Genomic DNA, 23,575 nt, shown 5'->3' with positions numbered 1-23,575 from the left:
TACAAAAACAACTGTCCTTATATGACCTCCCTAGTCTATCTTTACAAAAAATAAACTGCTTATTATGTTTTGAATTGATGTAAACAATTGGGGGGAAAAAAAAACCTAATCCATGTTCAACATTTTCTCCTGCATGCAAAGCACACCACCACAGAACTTAAAGGGAAATCTTTCAGCCTGAAGCATAAAATTATTAAAAATGAGAGCTAGAATATACAAGGAGCAATACGACTTTATAGTTTCTTGTAAGCCACTTAAACTTGAATGCCAACACAAATTAAAAGTAAACACAGAAGTCAGAATGAGTGAGCTGAAGTGCCTTTCATTGTAAATGTGTAAAAGTATAAATGGAAGACCCATGAACTCAATCTTAGCCAGCAACTATAAATAACATTCCAAATGCTGACGAGGCTTATTTTTCTACATTTCTATAAGAGTATCCAAGATGAACTTATTAAAGTGCATGAGCCCAGCATGAAGGGATGACCTAACTATTCCCATTCCAATAATAGCCCAGGAGTTCCACTGGGAAGAATCTTATGGATAAATCACTTTCATGGCTGCAGAAGTCTTCACTTATTTCATATAATGGGGAAAGGGAGACACATACTAAAAATCAAGCACCATTTTCCTCCTCATTAACTTTTTAATTTCAAAAAAGTAATTAGTAATATGGTATTATTATTGTTCTTCATTATATTCCCATGTTGTTTCAACTGAAAGATCAAAGAATCTGAGAATGAAGGTTGAAAAGTTTAAATACAACAGAACACAGGCAAGGCAGCTTAGTCATAAACTCAGGTTGATCTGAGCTGCCCCAGAGTCATATTCTTAAATTCACCAGCTTCCATACAGACCCCAACTGTTGTTAAAATCTCCCCATTCTGTCTACTTTCTGGACTGACAGCTTTGCACATGCTGTATGGATGATTCTTCTTTGCTTGTTATACAGTGAAAGCTAACGTAACTGAAGGGTCAAGTTTCTGAGCAGGAGCTGGCTGAACACAGGTGAGAACAATTACAGATCAATGACATCTATTTCAAGAACTGAGGTTTGACAAGCAACTTGTGAAAATACTTCCTGCAAAGCTGCCTGTACTAATTCTTTGGGCACTCTCAATACATACAAGTTACCCAAATCAAACAGTAAAGTGGAAAATCTGCATCAGGTTCAAGTGGTCACTGGGGAAAAAATTCTGCAATGGAGCCTACAGAAAAGCAGTTTTCACTCCAGTGGGACACTAACTACTGAGCACTTTTCTCCAGGGCATGAGGCTTCTTGGGGTGCTTGAGAGATGCCTTTATAAAGGGTTGAAGGAGCAATTGAGTAGTCTTCTCCTTCTAGAAGATGAAATAAGATGATAATAAACAGTACGTGCTCCTTCTGCCCACTGAAAAACACTAATGCAACTTTTCTTTTAATTCCAACTGAGCAAAAATCCAGATAATGCGGCCCAAAGTTATAAGAAACTAATAATGAAAAAATAGCTTACACACAAATCTACTGAGAAGTTAAAAAAAGAAAAAAGTGTGGTACATTTGCATTTAGCAACAGAAAACCTCAGATTTAGTTATTACCGCATGTAACAGATGGTAATACATTTATCCACAGACCTTAAGTTGCTCATCCACTACCCTTGTGACTTCTCCAGCCATGGATTCAAGTGTCTCTTGGATTGGATTGGAGAGTGAACCATTTGCTCCTGCCCAAGAAGCTCCACCAAGGTGATACAGATTTGGTAAGAGCTGTAAGACAGGAAGAGTATCTTCAGAAAGCAGGCTTATCACTACCTGCTTTCAAATCAGGACAAATAGGAGAAAACCTCTTTGGTTAAATCAAAGTCTTTATAAATTAGAATTATCACATTAAATACTATCTGTAGCTGATCATCTGAAAAAAATACCCTTTTGTGAAACATTGTTATTTCAACTCCCCAAAAAGAGAAAAGTTGCAAACATACACAGAACTGCTCTCAGCATTACCAGTATGCTGGGAAAGGCTTACTGTTTTGGAGTTCTTAGCATCCCGCATAAGCCGTTCTGCAGATTTGACATCTTCCTGTACAGCATCCACGCCACAGTTTCTTAAAGAGTTGAGATGATCTTGCACTTTTACACATATCCTGTCAATCATCTATTTGAACAAAAGAAATACAAAAGATAAAACATCAGAATGTTGGTCAAACACAAACCTAATCCAGACCAGGTAGAAAATCAACAGTAGCATGATGAGACTTGTAGTGACAATCCAGAAATGCATGATCAGAGCTCGGAGGTAGTACAATACTAGTGCAGAAAAGCACTATATCTCATAAAGACACATCTAAATACTGCAAAAATAAATAAAACTTTACCATTTGAAAAAATTAAACAATTTGGAATATTTCCTCAACAGTTACCTCCAGGATAACTGCAAATAATCAAGTTATCCAGTTCGAGTTGCTCTGTTTCTTTGGAGCAACTTAAATGCTGAAAATGTTGTTGATATATTTAATACTTAGGTCCAGAAATCACTGAACTGTTAAGAAATTCAGATAGTAAAAGAAAGTTCTGCCATTCAACAAACACTATCAGAGATTTTTCCCATCTAAGCAAAACGCAATCGCACAAGCTTCTGGAGTATTCTTTCAAAATAGAAATATTCCTAGTTGCAAGGGAATTAAAACTACCAAAGCAGAAGTTTCCATCATAAATTGATAAATTGAACTTAATCTGTATCTGCGACACAATTCATTCAACATGCTGAAAACACAGGGCAGGCGGTATACCTGTATCCTTACAAGACAAACCAATAAGAATGACATATAGTCAGCTTTGATTAAGATATATGAGGTAGGGAGATATAATAGTTAAAAGTCTTTATCAGCCCACACAGCATTCATTAGAACTGGCTATTTGACATTTGAAGTAACATCTGAGTGCATGTGTCATCATCATATAAAGTCTACAACTCTAGCATCTTATATCATTAGCAACAAGAACTGAAATAATTTCACAGCATGCTCCTTTTCTGCTCCACATGACTCCTTCTCTTCAAAGGGTTTTGGGTGGGCCTTTTTTGTACAAGTACAAAAAGCTAATTAATTATTAGACAGTGAAAAGTCTCACTGGGACATCTGGACTGAAAAAAAAATACACTCTGGGAATAATAATGCAATTCTACAACCCTAGATGGTCTTTTCCAGCTCTCTTTTAAAACTGTTTTTAAAATCCATCCTTACTGTACACAATTTAATGTAGAAATCTGTAACTTTACTTTCAAAATAGCAATAATGAAAACATCATGAAAACTGATGTGTGTGTGGTGTTGGAGGAAAGCACAATTAAAACCAACAAGCTATAAAAAGATCTAAATTTAATTCATATGGAGATTATTAACTTGGGGGGAAAAAGTGGCATTGCAACAGATAAATGACTAGAATAAAACTGCTCTCTTGCAGTTTTCAGTGCCTGTACATCTCCATGTACTGTTTTCTCTGTTGAGAGGTTACAGTACAATTTTAGGTTCCAGTAATAAAACTCTGTCCCATTAAATTTTAGTAACACAGGTATAAAAAGGCCACTTGAAATAAGGATTCACCACAAAAAATGCAGAAAACAGAGAGAAATTCCATCAACTCAGCTGAAGAGCAAAACAGATATTCCTCTCCCATTTGCTAGAGTCTGCTATTTGCATGGGAAGACAGCTGGTGCAAACAAACAGATAAGGAAATTTAAAACAAAGGCTGTGACAAGTTTTATTCTTCTTACATCACCTTGCTTCTTTACTGGTGTAGTAGAGGTGAAAACAGCCCTGAGGAGTTCTGGCAAGAAACACACTAGTACAGAGAGAATGATAGGCTACCACAGAAAACTCTTGAAGACCTCTCAAGGACAAAAAACCAGAAGGACACGTGACATCTAGGAAACCTGGTAGTGGTTGACAAAACACAAAAGCTTCCCGGCTTTGAGCAATACTTTGGGCTCTGTTAGGCAGGAAGACTTTCCAGCTGCCCAGACTGTAAAGAGCACAGAAGACTTTTACTTTCCTTTGCTCCCTCACCCTCTAAGTAGAGCTTCCAGTTGGCACCCACAGTTTTGAAGGAGTAAGGCAGATGATGACTTACTCTCTAAGGCTGTTTGCTCTGGGGGTAGCTAAGGGCATGTTTACGTGGTTGCTCAGTGCTAAGCAGAGAGACTGCAACTGGTTCAGACACCAGAACTGGCAAAGCCAAATCATGCTTCTCATGCTGATGAGAGGCTGTTGAAAAGTCAGACTCCTGAGCACCAGTGAACCAAACTATTCCTAATCTCAACATTAGTTCACTTAATAACAGCTCAGGTCTTTCCCTACACAGTACTACTACACATAAGACCTCCCTCTCACAAATGCTTTCTTTCCTTCCAAATAGACTATCACGGATACAGTAAGATGTGCCTCGTGGGTACTAATTAAGGTACTTGGACAGAATGAAGGAGAACTCTCTCCCCAGGCAGATTTTAGGTACTGAGAAGTCCAGTAAGGAACAAGTTCTCACCTGCTGAGTGGTACTGGTGACAATGCCTTGCTGCAGCCGATATGCTTGCTCCTGTAGGTACTTCCTGGTCTCATGATTACGAAGCAAGTAGTTTTCTATCTAAAAAAAACAGAAAAAAAAGCCAGATTAGGAAACTGATGTGATTCTTCACATCGTAATTTGCTTTCAGTTTTGCTGCTGTATCAGAATTGGGTACTGACAAGAAAAACTGCTTAATTATTTATCATCTGCAAAACTTATTCTGTGTGTCTCAGTGCTTAATAATCACATTGGCAAATATTCGTTCACTTACAGACAAGTAAATATGGTTAAATACTGTGCTTCTGCCACTGTTTTCTGAAAGAGTCAACTATTTTGAACAATTTAGTAAATTACTCTGACAAAGGATTAGATTCTGGTTTGACAAGTATTTGAAGGGACTCTTATCTATTAGATGTTGTAGAGATCGTGATGACTTCAGATAGTCAATTCATTTCTTTTAGACGCACTCAGCCCACTGAAAAGATACATTTAAACATCAGTATGTCTGGAGAGAAAATAAACTATTTGAAAGTGCCTCAGTTCAAAAGTTGCTTAAGGTTAAGCAGTACAGAAGTGCTCTTCAAAGGTAAACACCTACCATCAACAGCTTAATGGCACATAGAGTAACCCACTAAGCTGACTCTATCAAACTTAGTCAAGTCAAAAAAACCTATTAGTAAACTGTTTAAGGTTCATCAAAGGTCTGAAAGGAAGAGAAGAGAAAAGGATGGGTAGAGTGGCCAGCAGATTGTGATGCAGACATTAATATGATGGTCATCTCTGAACCAGCAGCAGCAGCAAGAACTGGAACATTCTGACCAAAGCCCCACAGTAACACAGGGTTTATCCAGTTTGCCCACACTAGGTGGGTAAAGTGTGCTGCAGAGATACTGGAGTTTGGGAGGTTAGCTGCTATGTCCATCTGGTGTTGGACCAATGCCAGGAGCACTCTCACTGTACACAAGCTGTGGAGTGCTGAAGCTCACTGAGATGTCAGTCAGTTGGTTCAGTTGTCCCCACACCAGGCATGCCAGCTCAGTCCATGCAGACAGGCTTTCATTCCTATACACATGGAATTAGCTGTGTTCACAGCACAACTCCTGAGACTGTTACTTTTTTTGGGAGAGAATGTCCTTGTGTTGTGTAAAGAAAGCCTGAACCACACATGTTAAAACAAACTCAGGGCCTAACAGCTTTAGCAACTTTAATATGAATAAAAGAAAATGCTCTTTGTACGTAACACCTAATTAACACAGAGAATTTAAATCCCCATGGCCAGAAGCTTCACAATATTTTTTTCAGAAATGCACCTATCGCTCTAGATATGAACCTAGACAATTTTATTAAATGAGATGTAAGAAGTATGTCCATCCCCTATGATTCAGACTTTTAAAAGCAGAATTTAGATCATTTTCATGCATCAAAGAAAAAGGCGCTAACTACCAGTCCTTCTCCCTGTGAGAATCCCTTTACTGAAAATAAGGATCATTTGCTTTTTAAATCACAGTTATCTGTAAGAACTATTTATAAGGTTTTTATGACCTTACCCTGGCTGAAGGTAAACTACTCATTAAAGAGATGTAAATTGTATGCTTTTTGATTGAGCAGGAGGCTCATTTGGAGCTTGCTAGATTTACTGTATTAAAAGTCAACTGGGAGCTTTATAACTCATGCAAGTGGAACAGCTACAGATACTGTCAACACCTTTTCATCCTAAAGAACATGCTGGTGCAGTTGCTTATTTAGGGCAACAGTGTGTGAGTTTTACACGTAGAATATAAATTAACACAGGCAGTAAATGTTTTCATTCTCCCTCAATTTAAAGAGCATCCTTTGTCTTGTACAGAACTGACTGCACTTTTTATGCCAATATAAAAAATGTGTACCAATAATTCTAAACATATGGAAGCACGCACAAGTGCATATGTAGCAAACACGCAGTTTCTAACTCTCCCTTTTGTAGTTAGGCACACAGCACTACAAGGTGTAGCTTGCACTCTTTTAGTTAGGACTTTTTGACACTACACCCTTGCATTACATCAGTCTTCACTCCAACCATTCTGTGGAACAAAAAGCTCTTGCAGCACTTGATTACCACATATATGTCTATGCAAATCAAACCATCCATGAATCTAGCCTAGAATTCTTACTCAGCCAAACATGAAGGCTCAGTCACTTAAAATTACTACTTTATTTTCGGTGATTTTATGTCTTTGCATTGGTGCTATATGCAATACCTTTTGCAGCGCCTCTTCTGTTTTCTCAGGGTTTGTTTTGAGTGCTTGGGAGGCATCGTTCATCGGTATAGGCATGAATCTCAATGTATAATTCCTAAAGAAAATAAAATTTAATAGTGAAAGTTAATCTAATTACTGTACCTCATTATGAAGAATAACTTAGAAGGGAGAAATAAGGTGCATCTAGCTTGCTTGTGGAAGGTATTAAGAATGTATTTTTCACATTTGTAAGTGGACAAACTGGAGGCAGGCATGCTCCATTTTGTTGTTAATTCTTCCTTGCTACTAGACAGAGGGGCAGATTTTGAAAAGCAAAAAATGCAGTTACGTGGTCAATGCCCAGTGGCTGCTGAATAAAGGCCTAGCTGCCTTCTGTACCTCTGTACACAAGGTTAGATTATTTTTCTCCTATATCTAAACAGAACAGAGAGCATCGGTGCCTGCTGGCAACTTTATCAGATCTAAGACTAAATGGAAATATTCAGTAACAGACAGATAGCAACTAAGAGACTGAGCTTTGAAAATTTACTATTTAATAACTTCTTGTGTTTACAACAATTTGAAGACACTTGCTGAATTTTTAATAAAAGCTGACAAAATAAGCATAGCATCTCCACATTGTTTTATGTAGACAATTGCTCTCTGCATTTGACTTTTTTCTTTGCAAAATATTTCTGTAGGTTTGTCCATCTGCTGCAATATGAGAATAAAGATTAGGGGTCTTGAGTCAAAACTGCATTTAAACTCTGAGAACATAAGTTGCCTTGCATTTATTGTAGCAGTTACACCTAAGATGCTACATGTAGTGGTATGTCCACACACCTTCAGATTTGAACAAATGAAGAGGAAAAAAAAAAGGCAGGAAGTTCGTAAAACCTGGAAAAGAAATTATTCCTTCTATTTTCCATAAATCCTTAATTTCCTGCAAACACCTTTCTCCTCCTTCAGCTGTCTGCAAATGTCCCCATAATTGTCTGTTCCTATTCCGTCAGAGCTACATAAATATGTTTGGAACCCTCTATTTTTGAACATTTTAGAGCTGGCAATTTCAACTGAGTCACCACCATTCCTCACTAAATGCAGTAACTCCACCAGCAGACACCTTAAATACTATGACACTCCAAGCTTCTTTCACTTCCTCTCCCACCAGTTGCTGGCCACATGGAACACTACTTTCTGAAGGACAGTGGTCTTCTTAACTGCCAAACTTGCTGATTCCTTGTTGGTACTACCCAACATTTTATCTTAAGTGATAATGGAAGACTTCTATGCTTCTTCCCCAATGCAAACGTGTACAGCTGTCAGTGGCAGAGAGTTACTCATAATGACTCAGCAAGGGCCCTGTGATATCAGTGTCCAACTTTCCACTGCATCACAGTCAGAAAATTAATTCTCTCGAGTTGTCTTGCCCTTCAAAAGAACATTGCAAACTATACAGACTCTGTTATGTGTCCTCATGTAATACTAACCAGTGAATAACTGGCTGACCATCACCATGTGGAAAACATTTAAATGTCAAAGACACTGAGCTCCAAGACAGATAATAATTACATAACTCACTGATTGCCTGAGTACTACCTGGCAGGTGGGGTATTTATTTAGTTAAAAAGGAAAAAAAAAGGTAGATTTCTAAGGATCTCTACAGCTGTTCGACATTTAAAGCATCCCATTCATTGAAATCTATAATTGCCAGCTCTCATGCTAGTAATTATATGCTAAATTCAATTTAGTCAAAGGCTTAGTGTACCCTCCCTCACACACATGGACACACCTAGCAGAAGGGGAGAAGGGGGAAAAGTGAAAGGTAAGGAGATGTCATGGAGACACAATCACAGAGGCAAAACTTTAGAAGACCACTACCCTAAGGAAGAAAGGAAATCCTCTGTACTTGGTTTCCTTTCAAACAGACAGCAATTTTTCAAAATGCTATTTGATTTTCATCTAAGAATTAACCAACTCTTAGGGGAAAAAAAATCAGGAATTTAAAGCTCGCTTTTCAACTTTGATCATCAGAGAAGTATTTATCTTCATACTTCATTTTTCTCTGTTTCCTTTGAAGTCTAAAATATTCCTCCATTCTTCTTTATATTAACACTCCACTTGTCTCCTGTAATAGAGTACATTTTGCTTCTAATTCAATAATCCTGTAATTTCATAACACACCAATACACTCAGTAAAATACCTATATTTAAAGGATGATAAATTTTAGAGAGGTGCTGAAAAGACTGGAAAGGATGTTCTAAAAACCTCTCCCTCTACATACAACATGTGTGACAGTGGTCCTACATTTCATCATATGTTATTTCCCTTGTAATAACTTCTGCTCCATTCATGACATACATTCCCTGCTGTGGTGTTGATTTTACTATCTATTTAAAAAAAAACCCCAAGAATAAGATAATCTGACTTGCAGGTCAGAGTGTGTGATTTTCATGTCACTGCTATGGAAAGAATTTGTAGGCCTCTAATAAACCCCAGCATTTTTCATCAGTTATTGAAATTTAAGCTATTTCTTCAGTCAGTCCGTATAGAAAAAAAAATCTTTTAGGAATGAACATGGGACAATACTACACAGTCCTACGACAAAGCAGGCTCTAGGCTGCAAAGCACATGCTTATCTGTACATTAAAATTACAGAGACACAAGTCTCTGATTTTAATGGCCAGGCTGAATAGGACGCATTGTTCTCAAATGTTCCCCTGAACTGAAACCTGTAGTGGACTCTGCAGAAGAACCTTTCAGCATCTCCCATCAGCTGTCTGGGACCCCCTGGGGCAAACTCTGCCAACAGCCATGCTTCCAGAATTCCCTTGCAGGAATAACATTTTCACACAATTATAAACAGACAAAGAAAATTTGGGAGAAGGGGACAGAAACAATATTCTGATTACTCTGGCCTGTTTTGAAGTCTGTTACAATCCCTCCCAGTTCTCCTAAGCCTTCTTCCCATACTACTAAAGTCTAGCTTTCTTTTTTTTTTTTTGTGGTTTAGTATATGACTATTTTTCTTAAGTTCAGAATAACATGTACAACACATATGCCCAAGCAACTTCAGTGTATTTCATTCCAGTTTGAGCAACGATTCTTTCCTACAGAATATTGATGGTTTCAGGTATTTTTAGGAAACACAGGGTGAAGGATGTTCTCAAAATGTCTTCAAGATGGATTGTTTACAGCCTAATTGTTTTCAGCCAGTACTGACAGTCCCTCTCTCAAGTTTAAACCTTTGTTGCCTGTGGCTTAGTTTGTGATGTTATCAATGCTTCTGACAATTAAAAAATGTTTAAGGCAACATAAAATAACCTCAGCTTCGAAGTTAAGTAAATGAGATGCCACCTCAACAGAGTTCACTGTAACACAATTATCTACACCACTTTTTTTTAAGATCATTTGCTTTTGCCTTAGTATTTCCTCCTCTTTGCTAGTTACTCATCCAAACACTTCAGAACAGAAAAGTTGATGCTAAGCAGAAAACAAGTGTATTTCCCTTTTCTACCAGACTTCCCCATGTTATTGCTCTCTAAAAGAGAAATGCCTGCAAGCTGACAAATAACATTTGCAAATTATCATTCACTACTATCAATGGAATCACTGCAAGATGATTTGCTTAATTATACATCACTTATCTAATTTCCCACATCAGTGCAACTGAATTAATTTTGAAACCAAGGATATAAACTACAAGAGTTTCATAAAACTAGTAACTTCATAAGCTCTAGCCTCATGACCCCTCCAAGGTTTAAGATGGTCCCTTAAGTATTTATACAGTTTTACAAAATATCTTGTCTAAAAAGTAGTAATTGTAGGTTACCTTCACCTTCTAAAGAGAGCCTTTGTTCCTATCTGACGGATTTAATGACGTGAAACAACTTTAACTGCTGTTTAATTTAAATCCATATTTTTTCTCTCTTAAGAAAAGTAATAACATATAAAGAAATGAGATGGAGAGAGATGAAAACAATTTAGCATCAATCACTGGTAATGGCTGCATCTGTGAGTAAACTCATGGAAGAAAAATGACCCAGACCAGAGCAAGAACAATGCATTCCTGAGATCATCACTATTAGTTTAAACTTCCTAGGGGGAAGAAGAAAAAGTCAGACCACAAAGGCACACTTCAGTAATTTTCTATTATTATATACAGCTTCATTCACTGACTAGAAGTTCTGCATGCTATCAACACAAGAGAATGAAGAAAAGGGAAAATATTACCAAATTCAGAATTCTAACGCTAACAGCAGAACTCGAGGGCCTTAATGCTGATAGCAAAGTATGGATGAAAGAGCCACAGAGCCTTTTCCCATCCTTTTGAAGGATGTGAAATCATGAATTTTCCTTTAGATTAAACACCCTGACACTTAAAATTGAGAGCACTCAGCATCTTCAAGATCGTACTGGCTGTGGTGAGAACTGCAGCTGCTCAGATCATTCAGGATGTAAGTCTTTGGCCTCTTCCCGAGTCATTCAACTACTTGAGAACTTACTTTTCCAGTGCCACAGCTATGTCCTGGAAGCCCTGCGCAGTGATGTTATTCTTGTCCCATATTACAGTTCTGAGAAGTGGTGGGGAAAGGAAAGAAAAATAAAAGTTAAAACGAAAATAAATCTATATTGAAACTTTGCATATTGAAATAATACAGTGCTGAATGTTCAAAATTGCATAGCAGAAGGCAACACTTTAAAAACCTGTCTTTAGTTATATTCTAAAACCTTGAAATGACATAAGTTATGGACAAACATACTACGAAATTCACTTTTCTTACTTTAAAAGGGACTTTACTATATTTTCCATCATTAACATAAAACCCTAACTTTTCTAAAATACAGTTAATAGAAAGATTTGGAGATGAATTCCAGCTTTTTCAAGTAACAGCATCAAAAACAAAGTTCAAATGTCTGCTTTGCAAGCTGCCACCAAAAACCAAGACAACTGCAGTAAGTGAACAATCTCTACACAGGCTATATGTATTTAAAAAAATCATGTTGATTGGTTGTCAAAATTTGCAGGCCATTACATATTCAACCCTGCACTAGGCTCATCATACAGTTCCTATGATTCCACATGCAACATAAGTAGCTGTCAATATAAACCATTAGGTTAGGTGCATAAATTGTAGCTCTTTTGAATACACAATAATGATACGAGTGATCAAACCTTGCCCCTCCTCCCCCAATTCAGACCACTCAAGCAGACTGCCTGCCAATTTGCAAACACATGTTCAAAGATCTCATTAGTAGTCAGAAGAGACAGACAAGCGGATAAATCTTGCTTCTGCAAGAGTATCAGTTGTAGCTGTTTTGAAAAAAAAAAAAGTCATAAAAACGAACAAAGATTTGTGGTGCTTAAAAGAGAAAAAAAAGAGAGATGGCAGGGTTTCACAAGTATTGACATCCTTCTGTTGTTGCATAGTAATCCCTCTGTTTTTTAGATGGAATGATGGAGGTAAGGAAGAGAGGAAGATAGATTTTACACTCACCGTACAAAGGTCATATGCTTAGGGTCAAATCTTGGATATTTCTGCTATTGAAAAATGTGTTTATTTTTCTACCTGGATGTCATTTTATAACATTTTTGGCAGAGCCAAAAAGTTACCATTGCATTATTCAGTTTGTAATCACACCACAGACTGTAGTGACATTATGTCAACTGCGACATTCAGTGTACTGTGAAACATTTCAGTCTGCCATCCTGAAATCCATCAAAGCTTTATTTCTTCAGATACTGTGGTCATTTCAGGTTAATACATTCAATAAAGCTAAGCCATCCCTCCAGTGTTTTCTTGACATTTTTAATATTCAGTTTGGGCATACTAGCACAAAGACCAGGATCTCTGCCTCTGAACAAATAGCCAAGACTGTTTTGGGGAATTTCTTACCCTCCAGGGATCAAATACTCAGAGACCAAGCACAGAGTGGTCTCTTTACACAGACAGTACACTGAGGACAGTTCATCTGTACAGTCTGACAAGAGGAGGAGTGAGGATTAGTTTCCTGATGAGGGTGACATATTTAGAGGTCCTCATCCAGATTCATGCTGATTAAGGGTTTTACTGTTTGCAAATCACATACTGGATAGAAAAAAAAGTGAAACTCTCAAGCCATCAGTGCCAGACGTGCTAAAAAGCAGTGAAGTTGTCGGGCGGATGGAGTTGCAGAGAAGAGATGCCAAGGTCCATCAACATGGTAGGCAGGGGAGAGAAGAAGGATGGATGGTCCATGCTGCTACCCATTCTGAATTCCACATGCTCTCAGTTCTACAACTGATACTCCAGAAGACAAAGAATAACTTACTTCAGTTTCCTACCCAAGTATCAGAATTTTCTCTGCTGGAAAGGTCTCCAGTAAAAAAGAGAGAGGAGAAGAAGCAAAGAGTGGCTAACCACTGGATCAAGGTTCCCAGAGACACCATGGAATCTGTACTTGCAGATCATCAAAACCTGCCTGGACAAGGCCCTGAGCAATCTCATATAGCTTTAAAGTTGGCCTGGCTTTGAGAAGGACATTGGATTAAATGACATCCAGAGCTCTATAACAATGTAGTTGTTTGTGGGGTTTTTTTCTGTGATTCTAGGAAATTTAGAACCCTTCTGGTTCCAACAAGAGGTTCTTCTGTTTAAATTTAGAAAATGCTATTTTCTCCAGTTTCAGTTATGGAAATGTTTCTGTAGGGACAATTTGTTTCTCCTGTTTATTTGTTGCTGGGTTTGGTTGTTTTTTTTTTAAGAAAAAAAGGATGAGAATCCTTCCAGACACTATAAAGCAGCTGTATCTAGAAGGGTTCTGAAGAGAAACAGCTTGAGAATAAGCCAACAACCTCAGTATTATTAAGACATTCTACTGTTTACTGCAAATACACTTTCCTTACCTGAGCTTGGTGTTTATCTGTAGGGCTTTTGCCAACATCTTTGCTCCCATATCTCCCATGGCATTCCCACTAATATCCACTTTTGTAAGAGAAGTATTGCTGCCCAAGGCATTAATAATGATGGTGACCTCAGTCTTCAGCTTGGAATCTGCGAGGGACAATGACTGTAGAGGCTGTGGAGCATAGAAAAGGCACTGATAACAACAGCTGATAATGCACTCATTCCTCAAACACCAACCAAAAGAAGTTACAAGTTCCCCAAACTTTTGGAGACAGCAGTAAGCATCAAAGTTATTTCTGTGTTTGCTGCAGACCCTGCAATACATGATAAATTGGGAGTCAACAACTTACAGCACAGGTGTCAAACACATATGCACTCACAGATTAAACTGCAACACCCTGTGAAAAAAGTATTTTTAAGTGGCAGCATCTCCAACTTCCCAAGTCCTATTAAGTACAGAATACAGTGGGACACTCAAAAGAGGCAAGACAACAACCACCAGCTTCACAAGACAAATTCTAGTCTCCAGCGGGTTTTGCTTAATCAGCATTAGAATTTTCAGTGAGAAATAAAAATTTCTACAATTCCCCTCCTCTCCCTCAGGCTGAGATTTACCCAAAGGAAAATTACTGTCTGAGGCATTGTTAAAACAAACATTTTCTTTAAAGGGTTTTATTATTGTTACTTCAATTTTAGGAGTGATTCTGTTCCTTTAACAAAAGGCATGGACTTTTGGAGGAAAGAGACAGAAAATTGTAGCAGGTCTGAAATCCAAAACAGTAATGAGTATTTATTAAAATGAATAAGTCAATAGATATTATTCACAGTAGTATTCTGACATCTGCAACTGCAATATCTTTCAGTAAGTTTATTTTTTTTATGTAGCATATTAAGCTCAAACTACTTTATTTGGCTCCAACAAGTCACACTCTAAGTATTAAGAAAACCTCTTCTAAAAATGCCCATATTCCCTCCATTCTCATTATCTCAACAGTCAACAGCAGGAGCTCAAGAACTACAGTCTGTCTATTCCCATGTCTTGCAGAGATATTACAGCTCCCAAAATTGTAATTTGTCTTTGGTGACGTATGAGAACTCCACAAAATATTTCCCTTGCTCAAGTGTGAGTCTATGCAGAGGAGTGTATTGTCATTATACACCCACTTAAGCATGTACTGGAGGATGAACTTTAGGAGCCTAAAATCTCCAAACTGCCAGCATAGGAAAATCGACATCTCATAACAATGAACCATGGCACCTACATTAGATGCTTAAGCTTAGATTAACGAATATAAACCAATCAAATTGTGCACACCTTCCAGGGTCCATGGTGCTTGCATGGTACCTGCTATACAATGGGATTCTAGCCTCCAGACACCACTGGATTACAGTGAAAACTAAAAAGCTTGCAACAATAAGAAATGCACTTATAAATGAGGAAAAGCATAAAAATTTGGAGGCACAGCAGGTTTATAATTAAAAAGTCTAACAATAACACAAGCCACATGCTGGCTTTATTTTAAATGGGAGTTATTAAATTACTATGTTAATGCCCTTAATCTATGTTTTCTAATTTTATTGCAATATGTACCCTAAAGAATATTAATACCACATTTAGAATGGCATTTAAGAGCTCTTGGCACAAGTTTGAGAAGACCTTTTGCAACAGATTCACAAAAAAGCAGCACGACGCAGCACTGACAGAAATCAGCAATAAGCTTGTGAGTGTGAAGTTTCTTCTGTTTCTCATGTGTCACTTTAGAAATGGGCATTCAAGTAAGTTAGCTGCAGGTGATCCCTCCTGCATACCAATTTTTCTAAACCTCAAATATCCTCCCAGGAAAGGATTTCTCACCTCTCACATTCAACACTGACAAAACAGTATATAACTGAAAATGCTTCTGTTCTGTGTTCTGCAAGGATTGACACCTTCACACCACCTAAATATTCATTAAATTATCTGACCATTACAGTAAAAAACCCAATCAAACAACAACAAATGAAATAAACAAATAACAAAACAAAATTCCCCACAAATATGGGCAATACTCTAGATAGCCTACAAACACATTTCTTGTAACAACTTAATAGTTTAGCTAGGTACTGAGAAAACAGAAGTCTGAGGAGCACTTCAGTGTCTCTGCTGCAGAAAATAAATACTTTGCCAATACAGAGAAGTCCCTTAACACAATCTTTTTAAGAAAGAGGAATTTTCAAAGTAAAGAAAACAGAATTAGAAATTCTATGATTTTATTCATTGATTCTGCCATACTCCTGCTGGAACACATTTAAGAATTAAATCAAACTTAGTTTGTTTTTCTTAAGTACAAAAATACTGTAAAAACCCTCGAAAAGCCAATTCTGCAAAAAACATTGAACTAACAAGATATTCAGGACTCTAGTAATTCACTGCACCTATGCAGAAGTGATTATCACTTTGAGTAATGATACCACATACTTGCAGTGTAACATCAGATTTTGCAACAAGAAAAGAAATAGCACAGTAAGAATACAATATTATAGTCTGCACAGTACAGCATCTACTTAAGGAAAGAAGACATGAAAAGAACCCCAAAAATTAATCTAAATATTACATTCTTGTTTATATAAAACACCTGAGAAATTTTGCTGTGTAGGTTACTACTATTGTTTTTGAATTGTGTAGAATTATATTTGCACATCACTCTAGTTTTACAGTCGTAGAACCAAGCTACTGATTGTTCAAATGATTTTACTCATGACTCACATTAACACAGCAACAGAGTTATTTAAAGTGTGTATAAATACATGAAGATACATTTGGCAGATGACTATTTCAGATTAAAGCCTCTTACTTCAGCTTTCCATGCAGATAATGTGCAGTCCCTAAATTGTGCCAGCCTGCAGGCAACACTGATCAAGCAGTGTGCTCTGGGCAACATCACATCCTGGTCTCCCCAGTTTCATCTTAACTTTTTAATGTCCCATGGCAGTAAACTCATAGTAATGGTAGAACGAGGACCATCAGGGTACAGCAAGGACAATTCCAGGAAGCTTTCTGCAACACCTTTTTCCCATAGTGCTATAGCATCTGTCCTGAATTCTTTAGATGCTAGAAGATGCTTCAGACTGGTTTTAGCATTTGATGAGACAAAAAGAAACAAGATTCCTTCATTGAAGAGGATTAACAAGAGAAAAAAACATGAGGAAAGAAGGGACATGGTAATCCCAACAGGATCATATGCTATATCCCAAATGTTACTGCATGACATGAAAGGGAGATGGTTGAAGTACCTAAATAAAATAACTTTTTGGCAGATTATTTCATTGTAACACTGTTTGAAAACACGTTGTGTAGGTTGCGTCATGAAAAACATGGTGGATAAGAATTACAGGAGCACATTTGACCACTGAATAGTGGAAAAGGCAGAAAGTGGAACAACAACTGACATCACCCACAGGTTGAAAAGAAAAGAAATGCAAAAAGTGGAAGCTAATGGTGCAAAACAGGGAGAGCTGCAAGAATGATACATGCAAAAGTTAGCAGCTAATTTTTCTATAACCTGGAAGCTTCAGAAACAGAATCCAAGAAAGATAAACAGAAGGTTGTAACACTTAACAGAGGACAATAAGGTGAAAGGTGCAAATTTTTATTCTTGAGACCAGGTGGTATGAAAAGGACAGTCATAAAATAGGCAGAAAAAACCCAAAATAACAGTATATTTAAGAAGAAGATTTGGGTAGTAAAAGGACACAGAGTATGTTGAAGAGGTATTTTAGGATATGGTCTGAGTAGGAAGAAATGTTCATCTGCAATAGAGCAAAGGGATGAAGGAAATAGAGAAAAATCATACTACATTACATTTGCTTGTGATTTAGTCTTCAGGACAGCTGTGAAAGGATAAGCATGAGAAACGGGTTAGGACAGAGATAAATGTCCAAAGATAAGAAGCAGGTGCTATCTGATTAAATGATACTCCTCAGTACAGTATCAAAAGGAAAGGAGAGAAGGGAAAGACAGTCCTGTAGCATTCCCTTTAGAAATAAGAGTAGAAGGAGGTAGTTACACAGCACAAAAGGAAAAGGCTAGTTTGGTACAAGAAGTAATACAGAGTTCTACCAATACATTACTTAGCACAATCCTACAACTAACTTGTGGAAACAAGGACTTTCATTAAGGTGCTTTCATTACAGGTGTTAACTCAGTTACAATCAGCTCTGGTATCTGTGCGCAGCACTTCTCCATATCACACTGACATCCCACATTTTAAATAATAAAATGTGGAGAAAGGCAAAGAATCAAGAAGAACCAGTACCACTAATCCCAGTTAAGAGGATTCAGAGAATATAGAGGACCAGTTGAATAAACCACTTCAAATACAACTAAGCACTAAGTAAAGGGGAACACAGAATATGGGTCTAATGACCTTGCATGGAGAGAGACATCAGAAATCCTGGTGAAAATTGCCAGGGTACAGACACAGATGGGAGGAGAAAATAAGAATGCAGTTAATGTGGAGACCATGAACTTGGAGGTGAGACAATAAAGACAACAGGAATAGCAGGTGTTCAGAAAAGTGAAGTCTACAGTCGGCTGTCTCTGGAGAATGGGGAAAGCAGAGTTTGCTTGTTACTTGCACAGGAAATTAAGGAGTGTGAAAGGACTAAGAATAGATGAATAAAGATTGACAAGCATGAGAGTAACAGAGCATCTTAAGATTCCCTTCTAACCAAAATGAGGATGCCAGGAACAGCAAGAATACAAATCCAACAACAAAAGTCTTTCAGGATCAGGAAAGAGTGTAGAAATTACAAAAGTGGGTAATCATCCCAGCAAGGCACTCTGAAAGGGTTTTATGAAATTGCTCCCATGATTAATGTACTAAGAGAAGTAAAGAACAGCACATTGGACAGTTTATTTGCATCTTTTGAAGGAGAAAGGAGTTCCACTGAAGTGACCTTGCATTTTGTAAAGAAAGACAAGAAGTTAATACCCAAGAACAGCTATCAGGAAATAGTCCATTCTACTAATTAAAAAAAAAAAAAATTGTTACTGAAGGAGTATTACCAGCCAGAGAAAACTACCATTGTAATCTCTTATCAGGACACAAAAGTTTTGAAAATTCGTACCAGCAAGGACTGTGTAATTTAGACCTAAAGCAACTAGGCTATATACATCCAACTATTTAGAATGACTATTTTTCATCAAGCACAGATTCTAAGACTATCTTCAGAAATGCTCACCTACATGCTACATGTAATCCAAATTACTATTTGAAAAAACCCAAACCCAAAATGTCGGATATGTTTGTGCAGGATTGTGATCAAACCTTATGCAGCAAATTAAGACAGATTAAGACAATTATCAGAAATAGGCTGTGAGGGTACAAATACACACGATGATAGTAGGCAGAAAGATACTCACTGAATCCTCGTCTTGAATCATCTGAACTAAATTATCAAGTACTGGAGTGAGATTTCTGAGGGAAGAAAAGTTAAGAAGGTGATGAAATCAGCAGCTTCTCCTCATCCATTCTCTTATTATTTAAAAGAAAGAAAATCCTTACTTGGATTTCATGTTGTTAAAGTTTTTGCCTAATGCCAAATGTCTTATCGATCGGTTTTTACTAAGCCAGACTACAAGGGTTGAGAGGTCAGATTCTAGGCCTGTAAAGAATCAGATTAGATTAAGAATTAAAACACATTTTCAGAAGAGACTCAAACAAGGTCCAATTATTAATGCTATATTCATTTAAATAATTATATCAGTGTACTAATTTCCAAAAGGTCTAGAAAAATTTCCATTCTTCTCTTTTTAAATCTTTTTCTCATTACTGCCTCTGCTTTCTATGAGAATAAATACTTTCTCTAAAAGGAGACCTTTAAATTTCCATCCTAATCAGCTATTGAAGGCATCTCTCAGAAACGTAGAAGAGAAATCAGTTCCTTATCCATTGTCTAACCACCCAAGAATAGTTCCTCGCACTGTCAGGTAGAGTTTGAAGTTCCTTTGAGAATTTTGAAACTCTGCTAACCACTGTTTAATCTTAGTAGAGCTGTGTACCAACAAGGTCTGAAAGCCTGCAAAAAGGCTATCATAATATGACTAATATTCTACTCCTGAGTGAAAAAAAGAAACTTGCTTTATTATCACCAAACAAGTGATGTATTTCAAGAGTCCACTAGCTAGATTACAATGACCTAGGATTCAGATTCACAGGGCAATTTAGATTTCAAATATCTATCCTTATGTATAATAATAAATCTGTTTGCATATCTGGGCTGAGTCAGTAGCTCTCAAAGCTTTCCACTAGTCAATCCATCTCACCTTTCTTCATCATTCAATTGTATTGGAAGACTGCTTCTGAAATACTTCCGTATTTGGTTGTTAGAGGGGCAAACACAACAAGTGAATTCTTCCAGTTCATACACCTACACTTTGAATCTGCAAGATGAGAAGCCAGCTGATATTCCCAGGAATATCTGTGCTAGGAAGCACAGAGACTCCAAAGCAGAAATACTCAAACAGGCCTTCTCTAACCTGAAGCTGGTTGACTGTTTGCTTCAAATTTCCCCCTCTAACTTCTTGTGTTACAACCACAGCCTCATTCTGTACCTGATGTTTTCCTTTGTTCTTTCACTACATTTCCATTTCTCATTTCGCTTCTCATTCTCTTGTATTTAAGCTCAATTTCCTCTGGATCTAATATGAGCTTGGTGCCATTAGTTTACTCTGCTGTGTTACATTAATCTCAAACAACATAAACTTTTGAGTTAATAAATTAATATTTCTTATACACTTTATAGCAATAAGAGTTCTTGGTCTGAGACATTTCCATAACTAATATGGCCAATAATCATAAAGCAAGAGCAAGCATCCTTGATTACACCATGAGCTGAAATAAAAAGCATTTTTCAGCTTGCATGAGCCTCCACTCCTGTTCTGTGTACTTACCATTGTCTGAAATATCTAGGCTGGTGATATTGTGTATTTCTGCTATGCATCCTTCCAAGACTTGTGCACCTCCAGATCTTAACTAGAGACAAAACATCATCCATTTTTGCAAACTATTTATGGTTTAAGATCACACAGAAGACAGTGGAAGGAGCTTTGTGAATACAGAAGGCACTAGCAGCGGCAAAACCAACAGCAACAGAAGAAGTTATAGACATCAAAATGACAGCCTATGCACACATTCCTACCGTTCTCATCCCTACTCTCAGTATCTGCACACAAACGAGAAAAGCATTTCCCTTTCCTTTCTCTTAAAACTACTACTCAGCAGTTAAATAGGGAAAATATCTAAATGGTTAAACATAGCAAATCCTTTAGCACTTGTGCTAGGCAGTGACTGCGGGATTTTATTGTGCATTCTCTACGTGAAAGGGCCAGGACATTTCCAATGTCCAGCAATTAAATTTAAAAAAAAAATAAACAGCCCATAAGCATGCAACACTGTCACCCTTGAATTTCACTACAGTGAAGGTTTATAGCGAGCATCTTCTTTCAGCCCTTAGCACAAAGCAAGGGTGTCCAGATCAAAGATAAGTAGAGTGGGGAAAAAAAAACCCCAACAAATCAACACCAAAACCAAAAAAACAATGAAATTATGTTTCCCTGTCACTGAAAATTCAGGTTCTCCAATTGTAAAATGGCCAAAAAAAGACCATAAACAAGAGAAAACAGTAATTTATTCTTAATTTAAAAATAGTCATAAAAGAAAAAAAATGGCACCAATAACAAAAATGCTTGGCTGCAAAGTATCAATTATGATAATATTACTCTGAAATATTACATAAATTTAAAAGAAATGTCAGGATTTGATGAAAAAACAATGAAATGGTCTAGGGGAAAACATCAACATTAAGAACCAAAGTTATGAAAACTTACACACTTATTTACTAATGCTATTGAATTAACAAAACTTTTTTTTCCAAAGAAGAAAAAGTGTTTTCTTATTTCTTGCAGCTATGCACACTATATAAAGTGCATTTCACTTCATAAATATCCCCCCAAAAAAGACTTAAGCTAAAGAGGGAAAAATATCTACAAAAATTCTATTTTTGCATTTTCCACTTTTACTTTCTTTTCTTCGAAAAAATGGAAAGCTTTTTCAAACATGTGCATAAAAAATGTGTAATATTTAACTTGATGACTTACTTGGGTAAATATCCTGAATCAACCTGCTGATATTTCTGCGGACAGTCAACTTTTATCCATGCTATAATTAATCAAAGAACCTTCTAGAAGTATTTTTCAATAAAGACTTGATTTGGTACTTTTTAGGAAGTTTGAGATATATGACTGGTTAACAAGCAGCTCAATAACTTGACCTCAGCAACTGAAGAACGGTGGTCAGAGATAACATTTAAATCATAAGTCCCACCTGGAGTGTAAGAGGTACAGAACATAAGGCACTTTTCCTCCTCTCTGTAAATCAAAGCCTACCTACCCCTCACCCTATCCTCTCAATAAGTAGTCATATTACAAGCTCTATTTGGGCCAGAAGTGGTGCAAATTATAACTCAACTTTATTTTTGTAAGAGCATTTGTAGCATTTGCTGCATGAAAGCCAAAATAATTCAGTTTTGCTTTATGCTGCTCTCTCAGTGTGGGCCACCACAAGACAACCATTTTACACAGAGTGTCACATCTATCATTGCAGAATCTATGGAAGTGGTAGATCATATACAGAACTGGATTGGTTCTTGGCAGGGTAAAGTTCTATACACTAAAATTATACTCACAATAGAATCCATACGCTTATGCTATATATACTTTGAGGGCTGACATGGACAATTTTTCAGGAGCAGCTTTCAGTCTTGCACCAGATAACTCTATATTCAAAGTTTTAAATATATAAACTTTTCATGAGCACAAATGATGATATCTATTTAATCTGAGAGTGACGACAACAACTTGACTTTTAGGATCATAATTTATTGCAACTGTGTTAAAATATGATGCATATATATATATGTAAAAGCAGATAATCAAAGTGCTGTTCAGCAATGTGGACTGTGATACTGACAAAAAACCCCCTCTGCAACATCTCCTATACGACATACTTCTGAGACTACAAACAGAAGCTCTTATTCAGAAAACGAAGAATAACCCTTCTACAATTAAAAATGCCAAGTGTGTTCAAAGCTATGAGGTACCAATATGGGAGGGCAAACAAAGCTGCTTACTGATTTAACAATTAAGGTAAAGCATGGAGGGTACTTACACAGTGACCAAGCTAAGGGAAGCAGAAGGGAAAAGAGTGAAATACATCAGTGCTGAGCAGGTAGAAATAAAAATGTAATTTTCATAGTAAAAATAACAAAAAACAAACAAACAAGCAATATAAAATGATTAAGCTTGGAGTTAATATACCAGAAAATTATTATGAGAGCAAATGAAAAATGGTGAGAAAGGGAAGGAACGTAGATTTATCCTTCCATAGTTAAGTACAGCTTGCCTGCCGTAGGAAAGAAGAGGGCAAAGCTGAAGCATCAGCTTTCTAGATCCCTAACAGTGTGTGCTTGCAGGAACTGGGAGTAGCGGTCACCGGCTCCAAGCTTCCCACAGCTCTGTTTCTTGGGTGCAGATTACCCTGCCCAGATCCCAGAGGGTCAGGGAGAGGTGGAGCAGGACCCTGAGGTGCTGGGCCCACTGAGAGCACTCCCAGCTGCTGGCACATCAACTTCCCTGCTGGTGGAAGCATAACTTCTTTCCAAAGCACATGAGAATGGATAAAGCTCAGCGATGTGAAAAAAAAATGTTAAGGGAAGAATCCAAGGAAGTGCTGTCAGTTTAGAGGGACCAGTTACAGGGATGCAACATTGAGTTGGGCAGGATTCCTTCCTTTCTGTCATGAGAGGCAGCCATGACCACATGTGCTTTGGTGTCCAATAAAGCTAATCATCCCTCGAAGGACTCCTCCATATCCCATCCTGGGTGTTACTTCA

General features: G+C 37.3%; 1 protein-coding gene across 1 annotated transcript in view; it reads right to left on the bottom strand.

Annotated features, from left to right (window-relative positions):
- CARMIL1 (capping protein regulator and myosin 1 linker 1) overlaps positions 1–23,575 on the bottom strand; it is a 193,631-nt gene that overhangs the window by 51,659 nt on the left and 118,397 nt on the right. The window contains exons 19-28 of the mRNA XM_018069977.1: positions 22,852–22,863; positions 20,577–20,658; positions 19,189–19,288; positions 19,047–19,101; positions 13,642–13,814; positions 11,261–11,329; positions 6,776–6,869; positions 4,518–4,616; positions 2,006–2,134; positions 1,615–1,746 (exon numbers count right to left, since the gene is read on the bottom strand). Coding sequence (XP_017925466.1) covers positions 1,615–1,746; positions 2,006–2,134; positions 4,518–4,616; positions 6,776–6,869; positions 11,261–11,329; positions 13,642–13,814; positions 19,047–19,101; positions 19,189–19,288; positions 20,577–20,658; positions 22,852–22,863 — 945 coding nt within the window. The remainder of the gene's footprint in view (positions 1–1,614; positions 1,747–2,005; positions 2,135–4,517; positions 4,617–6,775; positions 6,870–11,260; positions 11,330–13,641; positions 13,815–19,046; positions 19,102–19,188; positions 19,289–20,576; positions 20,659–22,851; positions 22,864–23,575) is intronic.

This window comes from Manacus vitellinus, unplaced genomic scaffold (assembly GCF_001715985.3).
Source record: "Manacus vitellinus isolate BGI_N305 unplaced genomic scaffold, ASM171598v3 scaffold_17_pilon, whole genome shotgun sequence".
NCBI lineage: Eukaryota > Metazoa > Chordata > Aves > Passeriformes > Pipridae > Manacus > Manacus vitellinus.
Note: the sequence above shows the minus strand (reverse complement) of the source record. Positions and strands in the feature narration are given on the sequence as shown.